We start from the raw sequence: 21,068 nt of genomic DNA, 5'->3' as shown, positions 1-21,068 counted from the left end.
CTCCATCTGCCATGTATACGTATTAAATCGTTACAGGTCGTGAGAAGTGAAAATAGAGATTTGTAGTTAGCGTTCCCATGTAATAATAAAGCAGGTAGCCACATGCTACATGCATGATTCATCATCCAGGGTTGACTTAGGCGTGATAGGGCTTCATAATCTTGCGGGCGAAATGATTCGATCAACCGAAGTTTACAAACCCAATCGTTGCACAATAACCTAACGAGCTTATAAGTCTTGCCCTGCACAATGAGTCAAACAACGAGATTAGTGTATCTACATTGAATGTCTTTGTAGTGGCATGGATAATTTCCGCTACCCATGGATTTGATCGTGCTACTATCGAATGGGCACACCACGCCTTACATCGTTTATAGATCGATATTTCGCACACTTCTAACGCCAGATAAGATATGTTTTATCAAAACGAAGTAAAAACAACGCGTCTGATAAAAGTGGTCGTGACCCACATGGATCTTGAGTAGCTCTTGTTTGTACTTGTTAGACTTTTATCAAGCTTTTACCCAAGGATATATTTTTTTTGTGGAGGTAACAAACAATTACTTGCATGAATTGCATGATCAAGCTTGCATGAGATTACTTAATGGTAAAAGATCGTTACAAGGATCCATTTTCAATCACAACGCCTTTAATTGATTTTACATGTTTAATGCACCCTTTCCTCTCTGTTCAGTTCTACTAGTATCATGTCCATTCGTAAAGGGCTTGTTATTTCCATTAATTAGTGTCTGGCTTATTTGCCCCCTCTGTCTCTCTCCTTCCTGACGTCATTGTTGACATCGCTGATCGTAAATTCAGCGCACGTCGGCCGTTCCTTACAGCGCATTGCCCCTGTGGTGCAAAGCGATAGCTGAGTTGACAATACATGTACAATGTCAAGGTTACGATGCAGCAACAATCGATGAGGAAGAACAACAAAAAAAACTGCACCGAATGCACATTTGCGCGTGAAACGCATTTATACCAAGCAGCCAAGCCAACAAACCTCATCATCACCTGTTTTGTGTATATTCTTGCGATCTTTCAGCGGGTAAACAGCGTGCTTTAGAACTCTTTACACCTCAAATCGCATGCACTTTTCTCCCTCCATTGTAATGTAGCACTTTTGAGACCTGTATTGCCGTAAACGGAAAGTTGTCGTGCCAATTCCGGGTTCGAAGCGGCCAATGCGGAAGCGGAAAATTTCTAGACAGAAAGCAAATTCCAATTCCTCAATCTATTGCTCCTCCACAAGTTTCTCCACCAGCGAAAAGGGGGACTTTATCCTATACCCTCAGGCATTCACCACATTGCGTCCCACTGGGCGGGCTCTCGGGAGTTTGATATTTGCATATTTTTCCCGCTCTCCAGAGTGCATAAATTATTCTCACGTCGCACCGGCAAGAGAGTTTCACCCTTTTTCCGCGCCAATTACCCACACACACACACGACACGACACGAATCGATTGCGTCGGAGAGGAAGCGTGCGGCAAGATAGAAGAAACCTTAAGCTGCTCCCACAATATCGGCGTGTCAAACATGGAAATTTGTACCGATGAATTATGCATCGTGGTGCGGGCGCATAAGTACACCCTTTTGGCCACACGAACAACCCTCGCCCCTTCGTGTGTCCGCGTGTGTGGGGAATAGATGTACGAATGTGATTGTATCCGTGTACACGGGTTAATAAGCTTTTCACTGCGTGATGCTCTTGTGCCCGGCAGCTGCCTCCCGCGGAGAAGCTTCTTCACAGGCTGAACTTTTCTCCAAATCATTTCACCAAATTAACCACAGTAATCACCCCCAGGCAGCGGAGGAATGGCGCTGCTTCTCATCCAAGAAAAAATAAATCTTTCATATTCGTTTGATGCACACAACTAACGGTGTCCCGTAGCATTCACAAACCGTCCCATCTTCTACCCACCCTCGAAAACGGAGGTAAACTTATGCACCCTAAATCTCGATCGTGAAAACCGTCACTCCCCAATTCTCTTGAAACCCCTCTCCCCCTCCCCCACCCATTTCTTCAAGCACATGATGCACGAGCTATAATTAATTGGCCATGCAACATAATTTAATCCGCAATGGGAACAACGGGGAAGCCGTCGTCCACGATGTTTCACGCTTTGCAGCAGGCTTCGTGGGGCGGCTCATCATCATCATCTGCTGCTGCACCTTATCGAAATGAAAACAGCAGTTCAGCCCATTCAACAGGTTGTTGACCTCGGTGTGAACTATCGCACGGAGTGTGGCGCACGCGATTCGGAGCGCAGAGTCTTTCTTGTGTATTTATTTGGCGAAACGCAGCATCTTCTTAAGATAAAGTCAACATAATCTTGTGTAAGGCATCATCAGCGCTGGCAAGATGATGGTTTATCATTTAAATCCACTATTCAGCAGAGGTTCTCAGGTTCACATGTAGTAATTTAGCAACTAATTGCCATCAGTCAACGACGCAGCAGGAAGCAGTTTTCCTCTAACCTACAGAAGAAAATTGAGATCATATCTTTACAACATCTTAATTCTCTCATTCGCACGATCGTCTTTAAGAGAAGAAGAACAATTCGCGATGGAGTTTGATGAATAGTTTATCTATTCAAAACGATGACGGCAAATCATTCAACTGTAACAACTTCGGGCACCTGAGCGTTACACAGCACACCAAGGTATTCGTAAACATTTGAGAGTTCATAAAACCATGTTGATTAAATGACTCTAATAAAGAGCAGAGAATATCCCCATAAAAAAAGAAGGTTGCTCATTAAACGGACAACCTGCGTACGTGCGTAGGTGTTTTCACGGCAATCTGCCACTCTAAACGCTACGAATGTCACTCAACCCGTCAACCTTTTTGTTGTTCCCCTGTACGATCGATCCACCCAAAAGTGTATGTCCAAAAGGGATTTGTATCAACCAATACCCCATACAGCCACAGTCCACAGCCGCAGTCTGACGCGCGCGCATGAATGAAACCATCTTTCACGTTTACGGAGCAGAACTTTACGCAACCACCAAGAGACGCTCTCTGCTGCAGCTCACAGGCGCGCTGCTGCTGCTGCCGCCACCGTCTTCACTACGACGCACGAAAAAACCAGTCGTCCTTGACCAGACCATATGCACCAGGCACCCACCGGGCCGCCCTTCCACAGACCACGCTTACTGCCGAGGTGGTATAGAGACAAACACACGAAGCACATGGCTCTTTGATACCGATGATCAAGCCTGCTAGTGTGTGTTTGTGTTTGTGTACGTCGTCTTTTGCCTTTACTTCTTAAATGGATCTTCGCGGACAAAACAGCTGAGAGCATCGAAAACATCGAGCAAGAATGCCCCCACATCGAGTATCGAGGGAGAAAAACGGAGTCGCAGCACGGATGGCGCCACCGCCAATGACCGGTACGGTACCGACGAACGCCAACGACCGACCGTCACCCAGAAGATGGCGCGCACGAGCAAGGGAGTGCTGTGCTTGATGCTTCCTGCCTTTTGCATTTATATACAAGCCGCTTGCAACGCCCACGGCCGGCCCAACGAATGGTGGTCGTCTGTTTTTATTGCACTTTCCGTAGTTTATCGACAGCTCCCACAAACAGATGGCACTGTTTGATTGCGCCGTACGACACCAGATGACCGTGGGGGGATGGATGGCCGGAGATGGCCGGGAGATACTATCGACGAACGACCTGCCTGCGAATAACGTGAGCAGAATATGTTTCTCTTTTATTGCGCAATGGTGGTACTTGGGCTGTGGGTAATGACATAACTGATGTCTTATTTAAAGGAAGACGCGCTAGTTAAAGCATTCGTGGTGACATGATGACTAGCGTGTGCCTCAGTTCGGGACATTTTAATAGATGTCTAATGAGGTACTTATTCCATGCGTTACAATGCTATCTCCACTGCCGAAGAGAATCGACTTTCCATGCCCCAAGTAAAGACTGTGTCCTACAGCAAATTGGGCATCAATACAATATGCAAATATTTACCCACGGGAAGTCTAAAATACTGCCACTTGGCAGCAAGGTTCCATTCACATTTTTGTAAACCCAAAATGTCAAGAGGATACTCCGCCGCCGTGGGTTCTGTACCGAAATTAGCGGATCACTGCGGTGGTACACTCAATTTTTGAAAGTGCTTTTTTGCACGTAAGGTCTTTTGCATATGACCTCTCTCTACCTGTCTTGCCAACAAAATCGAGTTATTTTATTAGCCCTCTCCTCAAAGTGTGCTGAGTGACGTTGAACCAAATTTCAGTTCAAAAGCTTACCCTCCAATTTGCGTTTTTATGCTAATCAATGTTCAACCCCGCAAGCAATTGCAACTGCACACGTGCTGGAATCTCGGCGTCGAATAGGTATACCACCACCTTTCGCCCACTGATGAACATTCTTGAGGCAACCACACACACACTTCAGAACGAGAAGAGGTGTTGGTGGCAGAGCGAGCCGTCCACGGCTGCAGCACGCGTAAGAAGAGTAATGTGGGCGAAAAAATCGATGCTCGGCGTGCTGCCAAAAACTGTTCACCATCAATCTATACAGCAGCGAGAGGGCAGTTTCTGGGACAAGTGCTCTAAGCCTTGCACCTCCTCGATTTCTTGACGTGGACACTTGGTCTCAGTCGGTGTGTGTGTATGTGCACACGCGCCGTATTTCTAGCCAATGATGACGTACACGAGAGCGAGACAGTGCGCGCACTTCGATCGGCATCCATAAGCTAATTGGATCGATTGAATTGCGTGTCAGTGAGGATGGGCAGCACACACAAAAAACTGCACCCTGCAAATAAACTCGTAAGAGAAGTGCAACGCACACACACAGACACACATACAGACATTAGATATTCGCTTTGTGTTTCGCCAATGAAGGTTAGTTGAAGTGAAAATCAATTACAGTGGCGTGGCCTGCATTTCACCACGAGATAAATGCAACTGTACACTTCATGGTACGATGAAGTTGTCCCAACAGAAATTGTCTCAATCTGGAGCATTGAACCTTTCGAGTGGACTCCATCTCTAAAAATATTAACACGCTCTGCATCTTCATGTAAATTTCAAATCCCACGATCAAAACTCGTTGCCGTCAGCCTTAACAAAACAACGATTTACACAAAAACAACCTTTTTTCTCTCGCGTGTGATCCACTCAATCTGCGCCTAACACGACGACGCACGATGGGCGTAGCGAACCCACTGACTGAAAACTTGTACAACACACAGCCAACAATCACAAAACGATTTATGTGAAATGTTTTATGCACGAAAACAATCGCTTGTTTCCAAAGATTTATTTACTCCCTTCACTCATTGCTGATGCAAACAAAATAAAACACCACAGACCACTCTAATTGAATTTTTAATCAAATCATTCTAATTACAGCTAAACTAAGCAGCGCAACATATTTCTCTTTAATTAATTAATGACAAGACACTAATGGACACGGCTACCGACCACTTGACGTAACCACTTTGAATCTTGGCGCTCGACCCAAACATGTTAAAAATCAATGTCGGAAGACGCACAGACAACGAACGCACCGTTGCGGGATCGCGGTGCTGGTCGGCAGAAACATTATCATCAACCAACCAGATAAAAGTGCGTAATTTAATCGCGTTGCTAATCAATTATCCCCTTTCTAGTTAAGATATCGATTTAATACGCACAACAAAAAAACAACCAACCGCCGGCGTTTTTACATTTAATCATAAAGCTTGACCCCGACGGGAACCCGCTTTAGCATGATAAGTAAGCACTCCGTCGTACCTTATATTCCTTCCCACTAGCCTCCTCTCATTCCACCAGCAGTGCTGTGTAATTGAGATGGTTAATGAAAGCACCAGTGTGAGCGCTCTTTGCGGTAGCACGGTATATGTGTATCTAACAAATTCGCTTACGTCGCTTTAATTCATCGAACCGGTTGACATACAAACGATGCCGCGCTCGGTCTTGTTAAAGCCAAACGGATCTCGCCCCGATCCCCAGGTCCGGGGTTCATTTCATTTTATTGACATAAGCCGACTTAAACTACGCCTGTCGCGCCCAGACATGCGCGGTTGAGCAGCCGGCTGTTGGTGGAAGGAGCACCAGAAGGGCGAAGATCGCAACCTTTAGCAGCGTTTAACCCTCGAATCAATTTGTTGTCTATCGCTCGCTCGTAGCAATTTCATGCGTAGACACAAATTTATTTAACGATTATTGAGCATAATTGATCATTCATAAATATTTGACAAACTATAGAGTTTGATCATTGTAAGTGACTGTATTTTAAAACAACGTTTTTGAGATGATGCAACGTCACTGAAGGTTCCCTTAAGGGTTTGACAATCTTTGAACAAATAGAAAATCTTCCATATGATGCTATAATGTGTCCTCTCTCTCTCTAGATTACCTCAGGAGATATCCGGTAATTTATAATATCCAAGATTACTACTGACACTTCCAATCAACTTCTAACAAACTTCCAACATAGCTCGACAACGCCGCCGCAAAAACCACTCATCTGCGGAGAGCTGACCAGCGCAAAACGACTATTAATTACTTAATGGTTGCGTGTGGGGGAACCAATCATACGCCACCATGCATTGCATGCGAGCGGGCGGCATTTGCAAATCTCTATTAATGCACCTTAATGCCACTTAATCGTGTGCACACCACACTTATACGCGCGCGTCTGTGTGTCTGTGTGTGTCTGTGTGTGACTATAATTTGCATGCACATTATCGACGCACCGACTGCGCTTCTTCTCCATCGGTTCAATATTCAAATCCTCTCCATAAGCATCCGCCTTGAACAGTGCTGCTCCAGTTTTGCAACGCCTCCCACAGGCCCCGGATGGTGCTGCATCGTCGCACAATGCCCAAACCCTGTAACTAGCACCTTTCTTGCGAGCGTGCCGGAATTCAAGCATTTCCTGTTCTCGATCGATTTTCCGCTTCCTTCCTTCCAAGAGTGCGGGGAAATGCTATTGAACCAGGCCAACGTACCACGGGGTAACACATTTTGCACTGAGACATGCAACTTGAGTTTCCCGTGCTTTCTACACCACGCCCAACAAACGCAACCCGTAATAATAGATTTGCTTTTTTGTTCCATGCGATCGATCGATCATGCTACACATATGTGTGAACAACACAACAGCTCTTTTCCGTGAGGAAAGTGAATAAATAGAACAAGCCAGGCACAAAAAGCGCACAAATACACACACTCCCTCGCTCCTTCGGGAGGTATGTATGGTAAGACACGGGCGCCGTCGTCGTAACAATTCCACGTGAAAGTGTTAAACTCAACTTAAGGGCAATGATCTGGGCGGGGTGGTCCGAAACGAAGGAAACAGAAACAACCCCCGAATATGTTTCGCACAATCCGTCCCAACCAACCTACCGTTGCGAGAGCTTTAGAGGTGTGTAAAAAAAAGCATCGTTAAAGCTCACTCACCTCAGCCGCACGCCATAATGTCGATCAAGGATGGACACCTCGCTTCCAACGGCGGTGCCAAAACGGGGCGTTTAATTAATGCCCTCAGCTGTCCGCCCTTCGGCGTGAGATGACGACGGGAGGCCAAAGCATTTAAGTTGAGTTATGTTCGGTTGTATGATAAAAAAAGATCAATCTCGGCAGTGCCACGAAATCTTTGCGCTCTTTCGCTCTCTCTCTCTCAGTCTGTCCCAATCCTGGTCATGGCACCAAATTAAATACATATTTTTAGATAAAAAACGAGGTTCTTTACAAGAAAGTACATTCTTTATCTATGTCTAAGCAGAAAAAAACTCCGCTCAACAATCGCTTAACCTTTAAGGTTAAATATTTGCTCGACAATCAACACTACGCGTGAGCCCCAGACTCCAACATCCTCAGTTTGAAGGGGAAATTTGGCTATGGTACAAACACCACAACAAAGTGTCCGCTTTTCAGTTATGAAACATCTCCCCCCCTGTTGAGGTGTTCTGTGTTCGCCTCTGGCACAGCACCACCACACTAAGTTGACCCGAGGACTAAGCGACCAAGAGGGCCAATCCTATATTTACCAAGCATCATTGCCTCACGCAAACATTACGCCTAAGCTCAGCCTCTTAAACACGAACAACAGACTCACTGTTTATGCGCAGCCAGAGACACAAACCCCTTGCCCTTGCCTTCCCAGTTTACTTGAGATCTACGTTACCTGGACGGGATGTTGTTAGGCTTCAAAGTGTCCTACACGCATTATGTAGCCCTCCTAGCCAGCTTCCTAGCGCTTTTGTCCCCGCCGGCTCGGCACGACAACGCTTTTCACTGGCTTAAGCCGTGTCCCGTGTGTCACGATTTGAGCAGCACATCGACAGCAATGTCTTGTTTAAAGTGGTTGTTTTGAGGGAATTCAAAGGAAACGCACGCTAGATGACAATATTTAAAGAACCGATTGTCACTCGCACGCTACTGCGCGTCACCTTTGCGCGTTTGTTTCAAACAAACACACAACACATTGCGTGTGCGTGTGTGTAGTACATGGTTGAGGTACTTTTATTTTTGCAATTTCAAATGGACAGCGAAAACCCAATACCATGAGGCCGTGTTGGGTGGTCTTCACTGCTGGGAGCCATACGCAAACTTCTCCAGATATGTTTATGGTGCTCCTAATTAGATACGAGTGATTGTTCCTCAAGCATTGGCAAATATTTCATCGTACCCTTGACTTTTGGCTAGAAAAGCACAGGTGTCAACAAACATAAAGAACGATTCTTCGACCTATTAAACACTGTGTTGTCTTTGCAAACATACTCACACATCGTAAGTGACGTAACGCAGAGCAGAGCATTCGTTGTGATTTTGCGACAACTTCAACGCGTCCGATCATCTCTCCTCCGCCAACGTCAGCACCGAAATAAAAAGGGTCACCCCAAAACCCACAAGGAAGGTCGTGAGCGCAACTCTCTTCGGGATATCTCTCTTCGCGACGCGTAAATAATGATCTATTTTAATCCACCCCAATACCGGAGAAGAGCGCAAAGCAGGACACTGTACGTGGCCACATCGCCGAAAAAGGCGGGACTCGGTGTAAACTGAAGCTTATTTTAGGTTCCCACATGATTCAATCGCACGCGCACATTTGAAGCCGACGGCTGAGCGCCACAGCTTTGAAACTGACAGTTTTAGCGCAATCTCAGCTGAGCGGGGGGCTGATGCCGATGTGTTTGCTCTTGAAATTCTAGCCCTCCCCAAGGTCTCACGACCTCCCGTGTGTGACGACCTGCCTGTGCTAGTAATATGATGGTGTGCTTGGCGTCGGTGCTGTTCATACTGTTGTTCTGTTTATCCCACCGTAGGGAGATTCAACTTAACTAGACTTCTGTAAAAAAGAAGGGTGCACCAGAGCAAACTAGCACACACATTATGCATTGAACTTTATTGCGGTTAAATACGTAACCGATCCCAATCATCATTCAGCGGAAATTGACAATATCCGGATATTGGGAAGCCATTCAAGCAACGACTCCACACAAACCACCTGCCACTACCTCTGGTTGTGGCAAAAAGACATCATCATGGGAAATTTATTGGCCATACGGCACACGACAGTGCTCGAATTTCAACAGGTGCTGCTTCAAACGTACGTGTTCCACTTTCAGAGTGTGACCTTAACATTGTGTCACGGGGTGGTTGGATCACGGCGATTATAACGACACAACTGGCATTGACTATCACTATTCTATAGACCTATTTTGCTCTGAGATCTCGAGATTTAGAGATGGCGTATGTGACCATCCTAACAATTAATCAGACACGTGATATATCTTACACCGACCACGACACCAGACATCTCTAATCTCAAACACAACATAAACCACAAAGCATCCCTCTCTTTTGAGGTGACAAAAATGCCGCCATATCAACTACCGCAGTTGCAATATCCTTGCCGCAAACCGATCAAACGATATATCAAAGGAAACCGCAGCGATTGATTTGCAATGCAGGGAAGCAAGCAAACAGCAAGCCGTATCATCTTCCATACCAAACGTCCATTGAAGCTTCCAAAACCGCAATGTATGGCACCTTGCCAGCACGGGAAGAAGCGGAAATTGAAGGCAAAACCGTTTTAGCAAGCAGCAGCAGCAGCAGCAGTAGAATTGCTAATCGTGCGTGGATCGAATTACTGAAAGGGTGTCTTTCACTAACACCACCACCACCACCACCACCACCACCAACCGAAAACAACAATGCACGGACGAAACACACAGGTTCATTAGCATCTAGCCCTTGGCTTACGGTTGCCGAACCGTTCATTGCACCATCCGCCCCATTAGGGCGATGTGATTCTTCGACGTCCAACATCGGCAACAATCCAAGAAACGACAAGGCATCTGAACGTTACAAAACGAGCATCGCGTCCAATCAAAAGGCCTTGTGGCAAAGCCAAACCCCAAACCAATTTCCAAACAGCTCGTTAGGAAATCGATAAGATTAAAGGCGCGTAGTTATTGATGCTTCGTGGTCACCTTTAAGGGTACACCTTCAAAACTACACCACTGCAATGTAATAATACTGCCCCCCGCATAGGTATCGCAAAGAAGCGAAAACAACATCCGACACCCAAACTGCGGTATCTGCTGCGTACAATCCCCCAATACAACCTTAGCAATCTTCATTAAAACTCCAATAAAATACCTCAATCGAGCACTTACAGGCTTTTCTTTACGGTCCGGAATTCGTACGGAATCGGAATTCGATACAATCGTCTCGCTACCGTTACACCGATGGCAATCCAATCTTTTATCAACCTGCCTTCCGCTTTCTGCCCTCTGTCCGCTACCACAGGAACTGCAAACCTCAGTGAAAGTACTTTCACCAAGTACGACTCCCTGCAGCGTTACTTTCATACGCTAGTATTAGAAACCGTAAAAAAACGCATAAAATGTCACCGAAATCGATTGGAAAAGCTGCAGCCGACTGACGAATTCCCTCGATACTCGTTACCTCGTTACTTCCTAAACGATCGTGCGCCAGCTAGATCAGATCAATTTTCCTTCCATGGGGCTGTTGTGTTTTCCACTTTCATATCCGTTTCAACCGGCCAATCGCGAGTACCTTCTCCAACCGTTTACTTTACGTGCTTGAAACAATTGATAGCAAAAGAGGGACGACGCCCTGCTTGAGCATTAAATTGTCCACTTAAGGGTGCAGTTTGTGACGTTCTTTTCAACGTCTGTCTGGCACAGTTTTTGCCATTTTGCACGTGCAAAAGATCTCTTTGATCACCTAGACGGTGGGTGATGGCTTGTGGTCGTGAGCGTTCACAATATTCAATTAAGTGTTTTCTATGCAACTATTGTCGTACAGATTGCAGCACAACCACCGATGATGGATATACTTGATACTCTCGCACAGTGCACACTCTGTTGTGTTCAGTGCGCACTCCAACAAACACTAGCCAAGAGATCATTGCAACAAATGGACCCTCTTTCACCCACCCCGACTTCTCATTCAGCCGAGCCGAGTAATTGCGTTAAGTTGGCGGAGGTCACGCAAGATTGACGCCTAATTTTAGGCGGCCATCGTACGCATACAGACAATCTCCATCTTTCCTACGAGTCCTATTTTTCGCCCGTCTCCTTGAGGCACGCGTAGACTAGACCACCGGCAAGTCTCCATCACGCTTGGCGTCGAGCTAGATACCTTCGATGACCCGCTTGTGCACTGGCACGGTAAACCCGCTGCGGTTGCAGAGACGACGACCGTGTCCATGTTAAGTGCCTCTTGGGAAATTACTTCAGATAAGAAAGTGAGTTGCATGGGCATTTGTTTCGATACAACCGACAACAAGTACTTAAATGCTTGAATTTAAATCATCTTTTATCCCACGCAGATGCGGAAATGGTTTCCAAACAAACTTGGGGCGTTTGAAATCAAACGAAATAAAACAAACATACAGTTCTCGCTGTTCCGCCGAGCGCGCGGTAGAAATAGCTCGATGATGTACTACAGCTCAGGCTCCTCATGACACCTGAGTAAAGCCGGTCTGCGTCCAGAAAAAACAATACCGGCCCAATATTTGCTCAAATGTTTCAACGCTTCCATCCGGCAAACCGGCATCCGTTACCAAAAACGGTACCAGTGTTCGATGGGAAAACAAACGAGCAACGAACCCATTTGCACCAGATCAGCGATCGATACAGAACTTTAGTTCGGAAGAATCAACAACTCCATCAACGGATGTAAACCACCTCGCTCTCCCTCTCATGTCCGCGCTCTGTGTATCCGGTTCCTTCGCACTTTCGGTCAGTAAATCTACATTTATGGATCACCAACACCTTCCTCCACACTAGCCTCCCCAAACATGGCGTTGATCGTTCGGATGTTTGGTAAATTAGGGAGAGAAACATCAAACGTCGACGTGTATTGCCCCCAACTGGATTTGGCCTGTTGATCGAACGAAACAGTTGTATGACGGTTTCAGCGCAGGGCCGATTTGCGTAGTGCAGCCAAACGCGCTCACGTACACGTACCGACCGACCGGCGCGCGCTCACTGTACCGACAGACTGATGAGGTAATCGTCCAACCCAGACCCGCTCCCTTCCCGACATCCCGGCGTGGCCTTTTCGTCACGCCGCTAGACGGACCATGCCGCAAATGTGATTGACGAAGTGTGATATGACCGTGGGGCGTGAAATCTGCCGTTTTTGTGAAAGAAACGGCGGATTACCTCACGCACATTCATTACGGCGCCTGGGATCAGGAGCAGTGGACCGCATGGCACGTATATCTCGATTCGAACCTCGAGCGCAAGGTTACAAGCAAACAAGATAAGAGACCAAACCCTGCGTACACCAAACACAACAACCCTATTTGATGCTCCACTTTCGGGGAAGCATAAGACGCAATGAGTCAAGCTGTTCTGCTAGTCAAAGTTGGTGGCTAAGTGTGCCCTAAGTTCGGTTTTGGGACCATCAGTTTATCAGACGCTGATAATGTTCGTGGTGTAGGCCTACGCGAGGCATCACGGACACACTTTCAAGCTCAGCTTCAGGCTACGCTGGTAGATTGATCAAGTGCTGAGGTAAATGATGGCACTTTTAGACTAACCCAAACCGGCAGACGCCAGTCCAAGGCACATAAATACAAAAAGGTCACAATTTGACCGTCAAAAGAGTTTGTTTGATCTGCGCTGATCTAAGGAACTGGAGAGGCGTTAGTTTGATTTGGTCAGTGGCATGGAAATGAGCATGGCAAACATTGCACGTCCTCCTCTTCTGATTCGATCGGTCAAGGAAAGTTGGAAAAACAAACAAGTTGTATATTTGGTAGCTTCATATTGTGGGGAAGGTGAATCTTCCCTCCAACGGCCTTGAATACGAAACAAATACCAAAACAAGCTTTTGAGGTGCGATGAAGCGGTTTGTAGTGGAATATTCGGAAGCTAAACCACCACTCCAACAGCTTGCAATATGTGAGCGGTAAAAGTAAAAGGCGGTGGCGTTTTTCAAAGGCAGTCTAATTCTGTGCCCTATCAATAATGTATGAGTTTGCCTAAAAAGTTTGCTGCAAGAGCTTGTTGCTAAACCTTCCTACGACGCATTTCTGGTGAATGGTTCACACATTTTAAAGTATACGCCACGAGTCATCCCCGGCCGAAAAGAAACATCCACCACACAAATGCACCAAGTGAACGGGTCTGCCTTTGAATCAGTCAAATGAAACATAATTTAACATTTGAAAGTGCAAAATGACGCTGCATGCACACGACGCCGCACAGTTGGTTGAATTGCAACGGAAAAAAGCGAGAACGGCAACGGCAACCACCACAACAATCCACAGCACAGCCATAGCAAACATCATAATATTTTATCAACATCATCAAGTCGTGATCATCATCATTCCATGATCACCCTAACCTTAGGCACGGGGTACTACTGCAACAGACTCTTGCGGTTGGTCGTAGGTTCTCCCTTCCCGGAAGTGGTAATGAAAATGGACACCATTTTCACTGCTACGGGTCGGTGGTGCCACAACGATCGTACCATGCACACATACACACGAGTGCGAAGGGTGCCCAAACTTGCCAGAGGACAGGACAAATAAAGCGTAGCCCCGGGAATGGGAATGTTTGACGACGACAGATCACCAAAAGAAGAAACGTTAAAACCCCGCTCAGCACAACATAACACGGGGTTGAAGACACCTAAATCAATAAATTTCAACCACAAAGTTGTGTGCGACTCTCTCTCTCTCTGTCGTAGAGCGTAATAAAGACTGCCGTGTTGTGGACGCCTCGATTAGGGGGGGAGAAGAAAATGTGTTCCTCTTCATTCTGGTGTCGAAAACAGCTGTACACTTTTAAGTTTAACACATCACAGAGGTGTTAGAAATGTCTCAATTATTGCCTTGAACGCCAAACAAAAATACAGTCGCTTGCGAAGGTCAGTTACTGTTGAGGCTATATTTAACACCGAAAAGGCGGAGCACGAATTGAACTCAATTTCATCAAAATAATCCAATGCTAACGTGGTACACAATATAGATAAATTTTAGAAAACGCAGAGATATGCTCACCTGACGGCCACCCGTACGGACGATTCCTTGTCTTCGTCTGGCATGTTGCCGTTTTTGGGAAGCTTTGTTTCACGGTCAGAAAAAGAATGCCTGTTTCCCGCTGACTTCACTAATGTTGCTGCTGATTACGCACTGCCACACATCCGAAACACGGTGGTGGAGGTAGTTGCAGCCGCTCTGTGTACGTTGAATCTTGCTGGCAGTTGAGGCAGTAGTGGGTTGATGCAAGGTGCGCTGACACTGTTCCGGATGGGTTCAACTTCACAAGCCACTATTTGCGTATCAAACTATGAGGTCTGAAAGAAAGAAAGAATAGAAAAAAACGAGCCATGACAAAACAGTTGTAAGCAATCAATGTGGAAAGGGAAAGCCCGCTGCTGCTACCCCGTATAATTATCTACAACCTCAACCAGAACCTCCCTCGGTAGGTTTTGGTAGCATCAAGTGTACAGAATTCTAAACGTCACCTCCCCCCTAACGAGGAAACACATGAAACAGGCAAACGTTCATGAATATTAACCACGACACTCGAAAAAAAAAGCATAAGCGCTGCCATCCGAGTGAGGTTTGACTACTCTCTCTGCACGCGGCTCAGGTGGAAGTTGTTGTAACGAGTGGACGGGTCGTCGGTCGATCGGTCGGTAAACTCTTCAATGTACACACGTTTTATGCTCGCAACCGCAACCGAAAAACATTGACTGAGACGCGCTGCTGCTGAAAACCAAGATCAACCGTGCTGATAGTACCCAGGAACGAACGTAGGAGAGCATGAGGAGAAGAAGCATACGGGGTCTGAGACTGCGTCATAAATTACTGCGGCATGTATTTTTACTTCCGATGGCAGCCAAAGGTGACAAGAGGGCGAGCGTTACCGACGACACATCATCAAGCTAAGTAGTTTGGGGCTGTCGGACACAAGAGCTGCGCTTACGAACTGTTCGCTCCTCAAAGGTAGCAGCAGAGGTTTCGTTTTTATATTTTAAAACGACTTTTAGCCGGCGACACAGTGTTAAGAGCGTCCTCCATTCTGTCTCAAAATAGTCTCGAAAATATAGGTACAAGGCTTACAATAAAAGCAAGCTTAGTAATACGAGTTCTTTCCTACCTCCCAATGGGGACAGAATCGGACCGATCGACACGTTGCAGGTGAGTGTCGTCTGTCTTGCACAGAGCTGTACACCAGTTCGTAACCTGTTCACAGAGCGCCTCATGTTTATGGACATACAAAGTAACGATTCGTCACAATTATTCCAGCATACGCATAAGCACCGATAAAAATGTTAATATAGTTTCATTCAACAGTTTCCGTTTGTCTTTTCTTTGCTTCCCATCCTCGAACCGCGCCCCCCAAGGGCAGCATTAAAACATACAAAATAAAACAATTTTATCGATGCCGTAAATTAGGAGAAAATAAGTGACGTTTCTTTTATGCCCCTTGGAATTCGTTAATTGCACTTCGGACGTTGGTCGGCGGGCGGCTACACATCCACGCATGACGACGAACCACCACACCACCGTTCGTTTGATGGGTGAAAAATGTATGATGGGAAAAGGTGGATGGAGAGAATTAAAACGGACTCCCATTGTGTTGTTACCAGGCTGAAGATAATGTAAGATTATTAACTATAAAACAAACCCCTGATAACTCTTTCCTTTGAGTATGAGATCTTTTACTCCAAGTTATTAAACGTTTCATCATTTTCCTAATGAACTCACAGCGAATAATAGTACATTAGAGAAGATTCAGAAGACCTATACAACGTGTAGACAACAGCGTAATCTTGCGAGGACGTTCTAAATTCAATCTTCAAAAATAAACGATTGAGGGACATAAAAATAAATCCGTATGATTATACGCACACCAGGATAGTACACCAAATCGTAACACAGAACTCGCGTGACACATCGAACAAAGTGTTTGAACTTAGAGGCCTATTCGCTGGGGAATACAATTCTTCGCTAGTCTGTCTGGTCCCCTTCAAACCACCCATCGGGCAATGAAAACCCAAATGAAACCAGATAATAGTTTAAAAGCATGCCGCCCTCCTGTTTATCTAAAAGAAAAAGCGGGCACATTGTTTCGTTTCCAGCTCTCGTTCAAATAATGTGTCATACGCTTTAATGGCTGCTTCACCCCGCGAACAAGCAAAGTGTGTGTGTGTGTGTTCACGAAGGTAACAAAAAGTACTTCCCTCACTAATCAATAGAACAGCCATCAACGTAATGGAACGTTGAATGCGCTTGCGTTTATTGCTATCACTTCCCAATTCGATAGTTTTGGCTATTGCGCGTGGGGAGACACTCAGGGACAAACATTTACAATACACCTCAAACTCCTCAAAACCGCAGTACAATTCGTGGTGTGCAATAAAAAACAAAAACACCCAAGCAACCTTACACCTATGCCATTAGCTGACAAGGGGATGCTAATGATGGAAAGTACGTGTAAATGAGTAAGCGTAGGCTTTTACATGTATGATTTTTCGTTCAATTTAAATCTTCATGCTAAATCTACCTCTTACCATCAGTAAAGACAACCCAAAGCTTCGAATTAATGTCTTTATTCAATGAAAAACTAAATAAATTTGACGAAATAAACTCCCCATCATTAAATTTAGAGGCAATAAAAATACCTTTCCAAGCGCATTGTCACGTAACCGAGGGAACACACCCCGCAAGACACATCAGCCGATCGGAAGCGAGAGTTGAATGAACTTTCTCGCCTAAATTTGTGACACAAGACTCACCAAAAAAACCAAAAATCAAGACTAATGTGTCTCTAAACTCACCAGCGTCCCCAGCAAAAAAAAAACCAGAGCAACAATCTCGTTTCACCGCGATTGCGACTCTTTTTTCCAACACGTCCGTCCACGCCAACAGCCAATTTTAACGTCCAAAATCTTTGCTTTCAAGGCGAACAGTCCTTGGGAGAAAATGGAAAGCAGCGCCGTTTTCCCTCCCATTTCCCTCCGGTGTAATAGCCGGCCATTCGGCAGCCCTTCGTCGTGGTGTTTTTAGTTTATTTTGGGCACACGCAAAAGGTCCGTATGCATCACCGAAAGGAAGTGGAAGCAATCAACAGCTGTTCGCTGCGTTTGATCCAAATTTTAACTCTTTCAATTTCAATCCAACAAAAGCTCACTGATTGATTACTGCGGTGTGAACTCGTGGGACGATAACTTTTGGTGCATTTAGTGGAAAAGTATCTCGTATCGCTTATTTTATGAATTCATACATTCCATTCCATTCTTCCATTAATAATATTTTTTTTAGTTTTCTTAGTTGCACAACAAGCCTGTTTCTTCATGCTCTGTTTAATTAATTTATCACACTGTATGATCTAAACAATACCTAGATGAAATGGCATAATGGACGCAAAGAAGGACAAAGATTGGAAAAGTATGATAAACATGCTCACGTGAGACACCCCATGGTGTGAAAACTTAAACCTCCCAAAAACGGCAGAGGACACGGCCGATAAAACACAACCACATGACGATGACGATGATGATGTAATTTCCATTCGATCTGTAGAGGTTGCCATTTCACTAATTAGATTATGACCCATCGCACCTTCAAGGGCTGTGCAATAAAAATGCTGAATTTTATTGTCTCTTTATTCGATTTCTTTTCACCGATGTCATGTAACGTTTTGTGAAGGATTTAAGTAGAAGGACTTTGTACACTATGAACATTTTGGATGCGAATAGGAAATGTATAATTTTCCACAATAACCGTTCACGCAAAGACGCCATTGTATCCTCATTACAAGCACTACACACACATCCATCACAATCCATCACACGCTTCTTCATTGGTTGATGGACAATTGCAGGCACAAGGAGTACTCATTACAGACCACAAAAAAGAAGCAATCGATAATCATCCAGTTCAATCGAAATAATTGAACATGCCACCCTGTCCAAACAAAACGCAATACGAAGATTAGGAAACATCGACCCATTGTGGATAAGTTATTAGAAAATCGTTCATTAAGCCGCCGCCACGCCGCTAATATGATTCTTCTTTGTACCATTGCAACGGTAGACATAAAGTTGCAAATAAACTAGGACATTTCCTTCACACCCACCTCCCAAACGAATCCAGTTCAATCGCGCACTGCACGGCACTGCACTTTTCCCTCCCCGTGCAACCGATCAAACCTACTTTTCCTCTGCTGGATGAACTGGTTTGTGCCCCTACATGCAGCACGCATGCATCTCGGTCGCTCTTCAGCAACACCCACCACCACAGTCTCATAGATTTCACCCAACTTCCCCTTAGCTTTTTTCCAGGTGTACGGAAGTGCACGAAGTTTGGAGGGCCGCAAGGGGGTGGTTGATAATGGCAAATGGCCCCCACGAGTAGCGCACCGAGTTGGAGAGTTGATTCGATTTTCCATCACACACTGTGGCGCGTTGTCGAGACAGAACACACTCTTTCTTCTTTCTGTGCGGATAGAGTTTAAGCCTGCCATCGATGATGGTGGTATCGATCGAAAACTGAGCCCACCAAATAGGGTCGGACAGGGGAGATGAAATGGGAGAAAAAAGCTGACACTTGCGAGCTATGTTTGGATGGATTTAATTAAAGCTAAAGAAGTGAAAACACGTTTGCCGCGGGACTAGTTAGGGCTGTTTGGACCACATTTTGATAACAATGTGAACGGGATTAGATAGAAAAAAGAGAAAAAGTGAGAAAAATAATGCAAGAAAAATTATGAAAAAAACTCGTAGTTTAGCTGCTTGATTCAAATCATTCACCCTCCACCAAGCAATTCCAACCCCTAATGGAAAGAATACTACACCGAAAGGTGCGAACATAATTCCTGCTTCTTGTTATGTTTCCCGCGCGTGTATTCTGCTCAAAACGTGCCTCCTCAAAACTGCACGAGGGAAAACCAAATTAAAGTCAGGGAAAAAACGGCCGCAGCAGCTCTCCTCTTCTTATTGCGCCGCTCGAAAGCAGACCAGCGGCCCCTTTCTTAGGCTCAGACGCCACCCTCACCACACTGAGCCGGCGGCTGGTGGTGTGGAAAGTGATGCAGAAACATTGCTTTCCCACCCCACCAACCCGGTTTCGTGGTTGGCACTAACGGAAAATTTCAGCCAACCGCCACCACCACCTTGGCGCGCGTTTTCTGCGCCATATCCCACGAGGCCGCGCAGAAGGAAATTTCGCGAAGCTCGCTTGCGCACACGACTCTAACACACACACAGAGGCAGGCGTGCACGAGTTTTGGGAGCTTTTTCCATGCACAGCGTGTATTGTTGCTAGGAGGTTGCCATGTGGCGGTGTGCGACCACGTTGCTCTGCTGCTAATTTCGAGCCACGGAGGAGGGAGAGTGTGTTTGGCAGGGAAAAGCAAATTTGAAACCAAAGCAAAACAGTGCGATCGAACAAACGAGGCAAACACAAAGTGAGGGAAAATCACTGCTCTTTTGGGGGGTGAAAACCCAACGAGCGGTACAAATCCGTGATCGGAGAAAGACGATGAACCGTGTAAACGCGTTTTTATATGAAATAATCTTTACGTTTTTGGTTGTAAAATAAAGTTCCACCATGTGTCTTCGAATGCTTTTCAAACCGACACAACACACACAACCGGTTCGAAACACAACCGCTGCGCGAATATCGTGATAAAAAGGTCCCAATCAATAAATGACGCATTCAAAAAAAAAAGTAAGCGATCGATCCCCCCCGTGTGCTTAACCGGGCGTGCAGCATCCGCCAGAACCGGTTTGCCGTTTGCATGATTTGGCCGATTATTTGATTCGAACGTATTTATTGTAATGGTATTTTCTCTTTCTCTCTCTCTCTTTCTCTGTGTTTTTTACTTGACATAATTCCAAAAATCATCACCTCAATGATTTTCAAACTCGTTGAAACGATTGAACAAGAAAAGTTGGTTGTATATTTTAATCGTGCACGGCCGGGCAAACGAGAAACAGGAATAAGTTGCAGTGGAAAAGCTGGAAAAGCATTCTATTGACAATGACCTACAACCTACAAGAAACACATTAAAACACGATTTTCTTTCGCTCCTGTGCTTTTTGTATGGATTACCGTCCCAAATGAAGAGTCACGAATGTTTTTATAAAAACATTAGCTCTTGGCAGTTGTGTGTGTTTTTGGCAGCTTTAGTCCCATTTGCCAAAAGAAGAGCATGCCTTTTGTCTGGCACGGCTTTTGCCAGCGCTATGCCCTTGAAAACATCGACCCCTCGAGATGTCATGTGCACACACACGCCCCCTGCTCAGCAGCATAATGTGTCCATAGCACACAAACGCCCTTATTTTCTCGTAAAAGGGGACTGTCGAGTTTTGCTCTAATGCTGTCCCAGTGTTGAATGTTCTTTTCCATCGCCTGCTTCGTCCCAGAGATTGGCACACACCCTGACACATCCATACAACGATGCTACACCTTTTCCCCTGTCTCGTCTGGGGGACCACAATTGAAAATGAATCAACCCCCGCAAAACGAAACGAAATTTCTTCAATGAAGTAAAGCCCGAACCGTGGCTTATGTAATGTGGCTGGACCGACC

The 21,068-nt window shown here is 45.6% G+C and overlaps 1 protein-coding gene across 8 annotated transcripts in view; it reads right to left on the bottom strand.

The window, feature by feature from the left end:
- LOC120900045 (kinesin-like protein KIF21B) overlaps positions 1 to 21,068 on the bottom strand; it is a 40,832-nt gene that overhangs the window by 17,069 nt on the left and 2,695 nt on the right. For all 8 annotated transcript variants that reach the window (XM_040306544.1, XM_040306543.1, XM_040306549.1 and 5 more), the window contains exon 3: positions 14,523 to 14,818. In XM_040306544.1, coding sequence (XP_040162478.1) covers positions 14,523 to 14,566 — 44 coding nt within the window. In that variant the 5' untranslated portion in view covers positions 14,567 to 14,818. The remainder of the gene's footprint in view (positions 1 to 14,522; positions 14,819 to 21,068) is intronic.

This window comes from Anopheles arabiensis, chromosome 3 (assembly GCF_016920715.1).
Source record: "Anopheles arabiensis isolate DONGOLA chromosome 3, AaraD3, whole genome shotgun sequence".
NCBI lineage: Eukaryota > Metazoa > Arthropoda > Insecta > Diptera > Culicidae > Anopheles > Anopheles arabiensis.
This window is presented reverse-complemented; position numbering and strand designations above follow the sequence as displayed.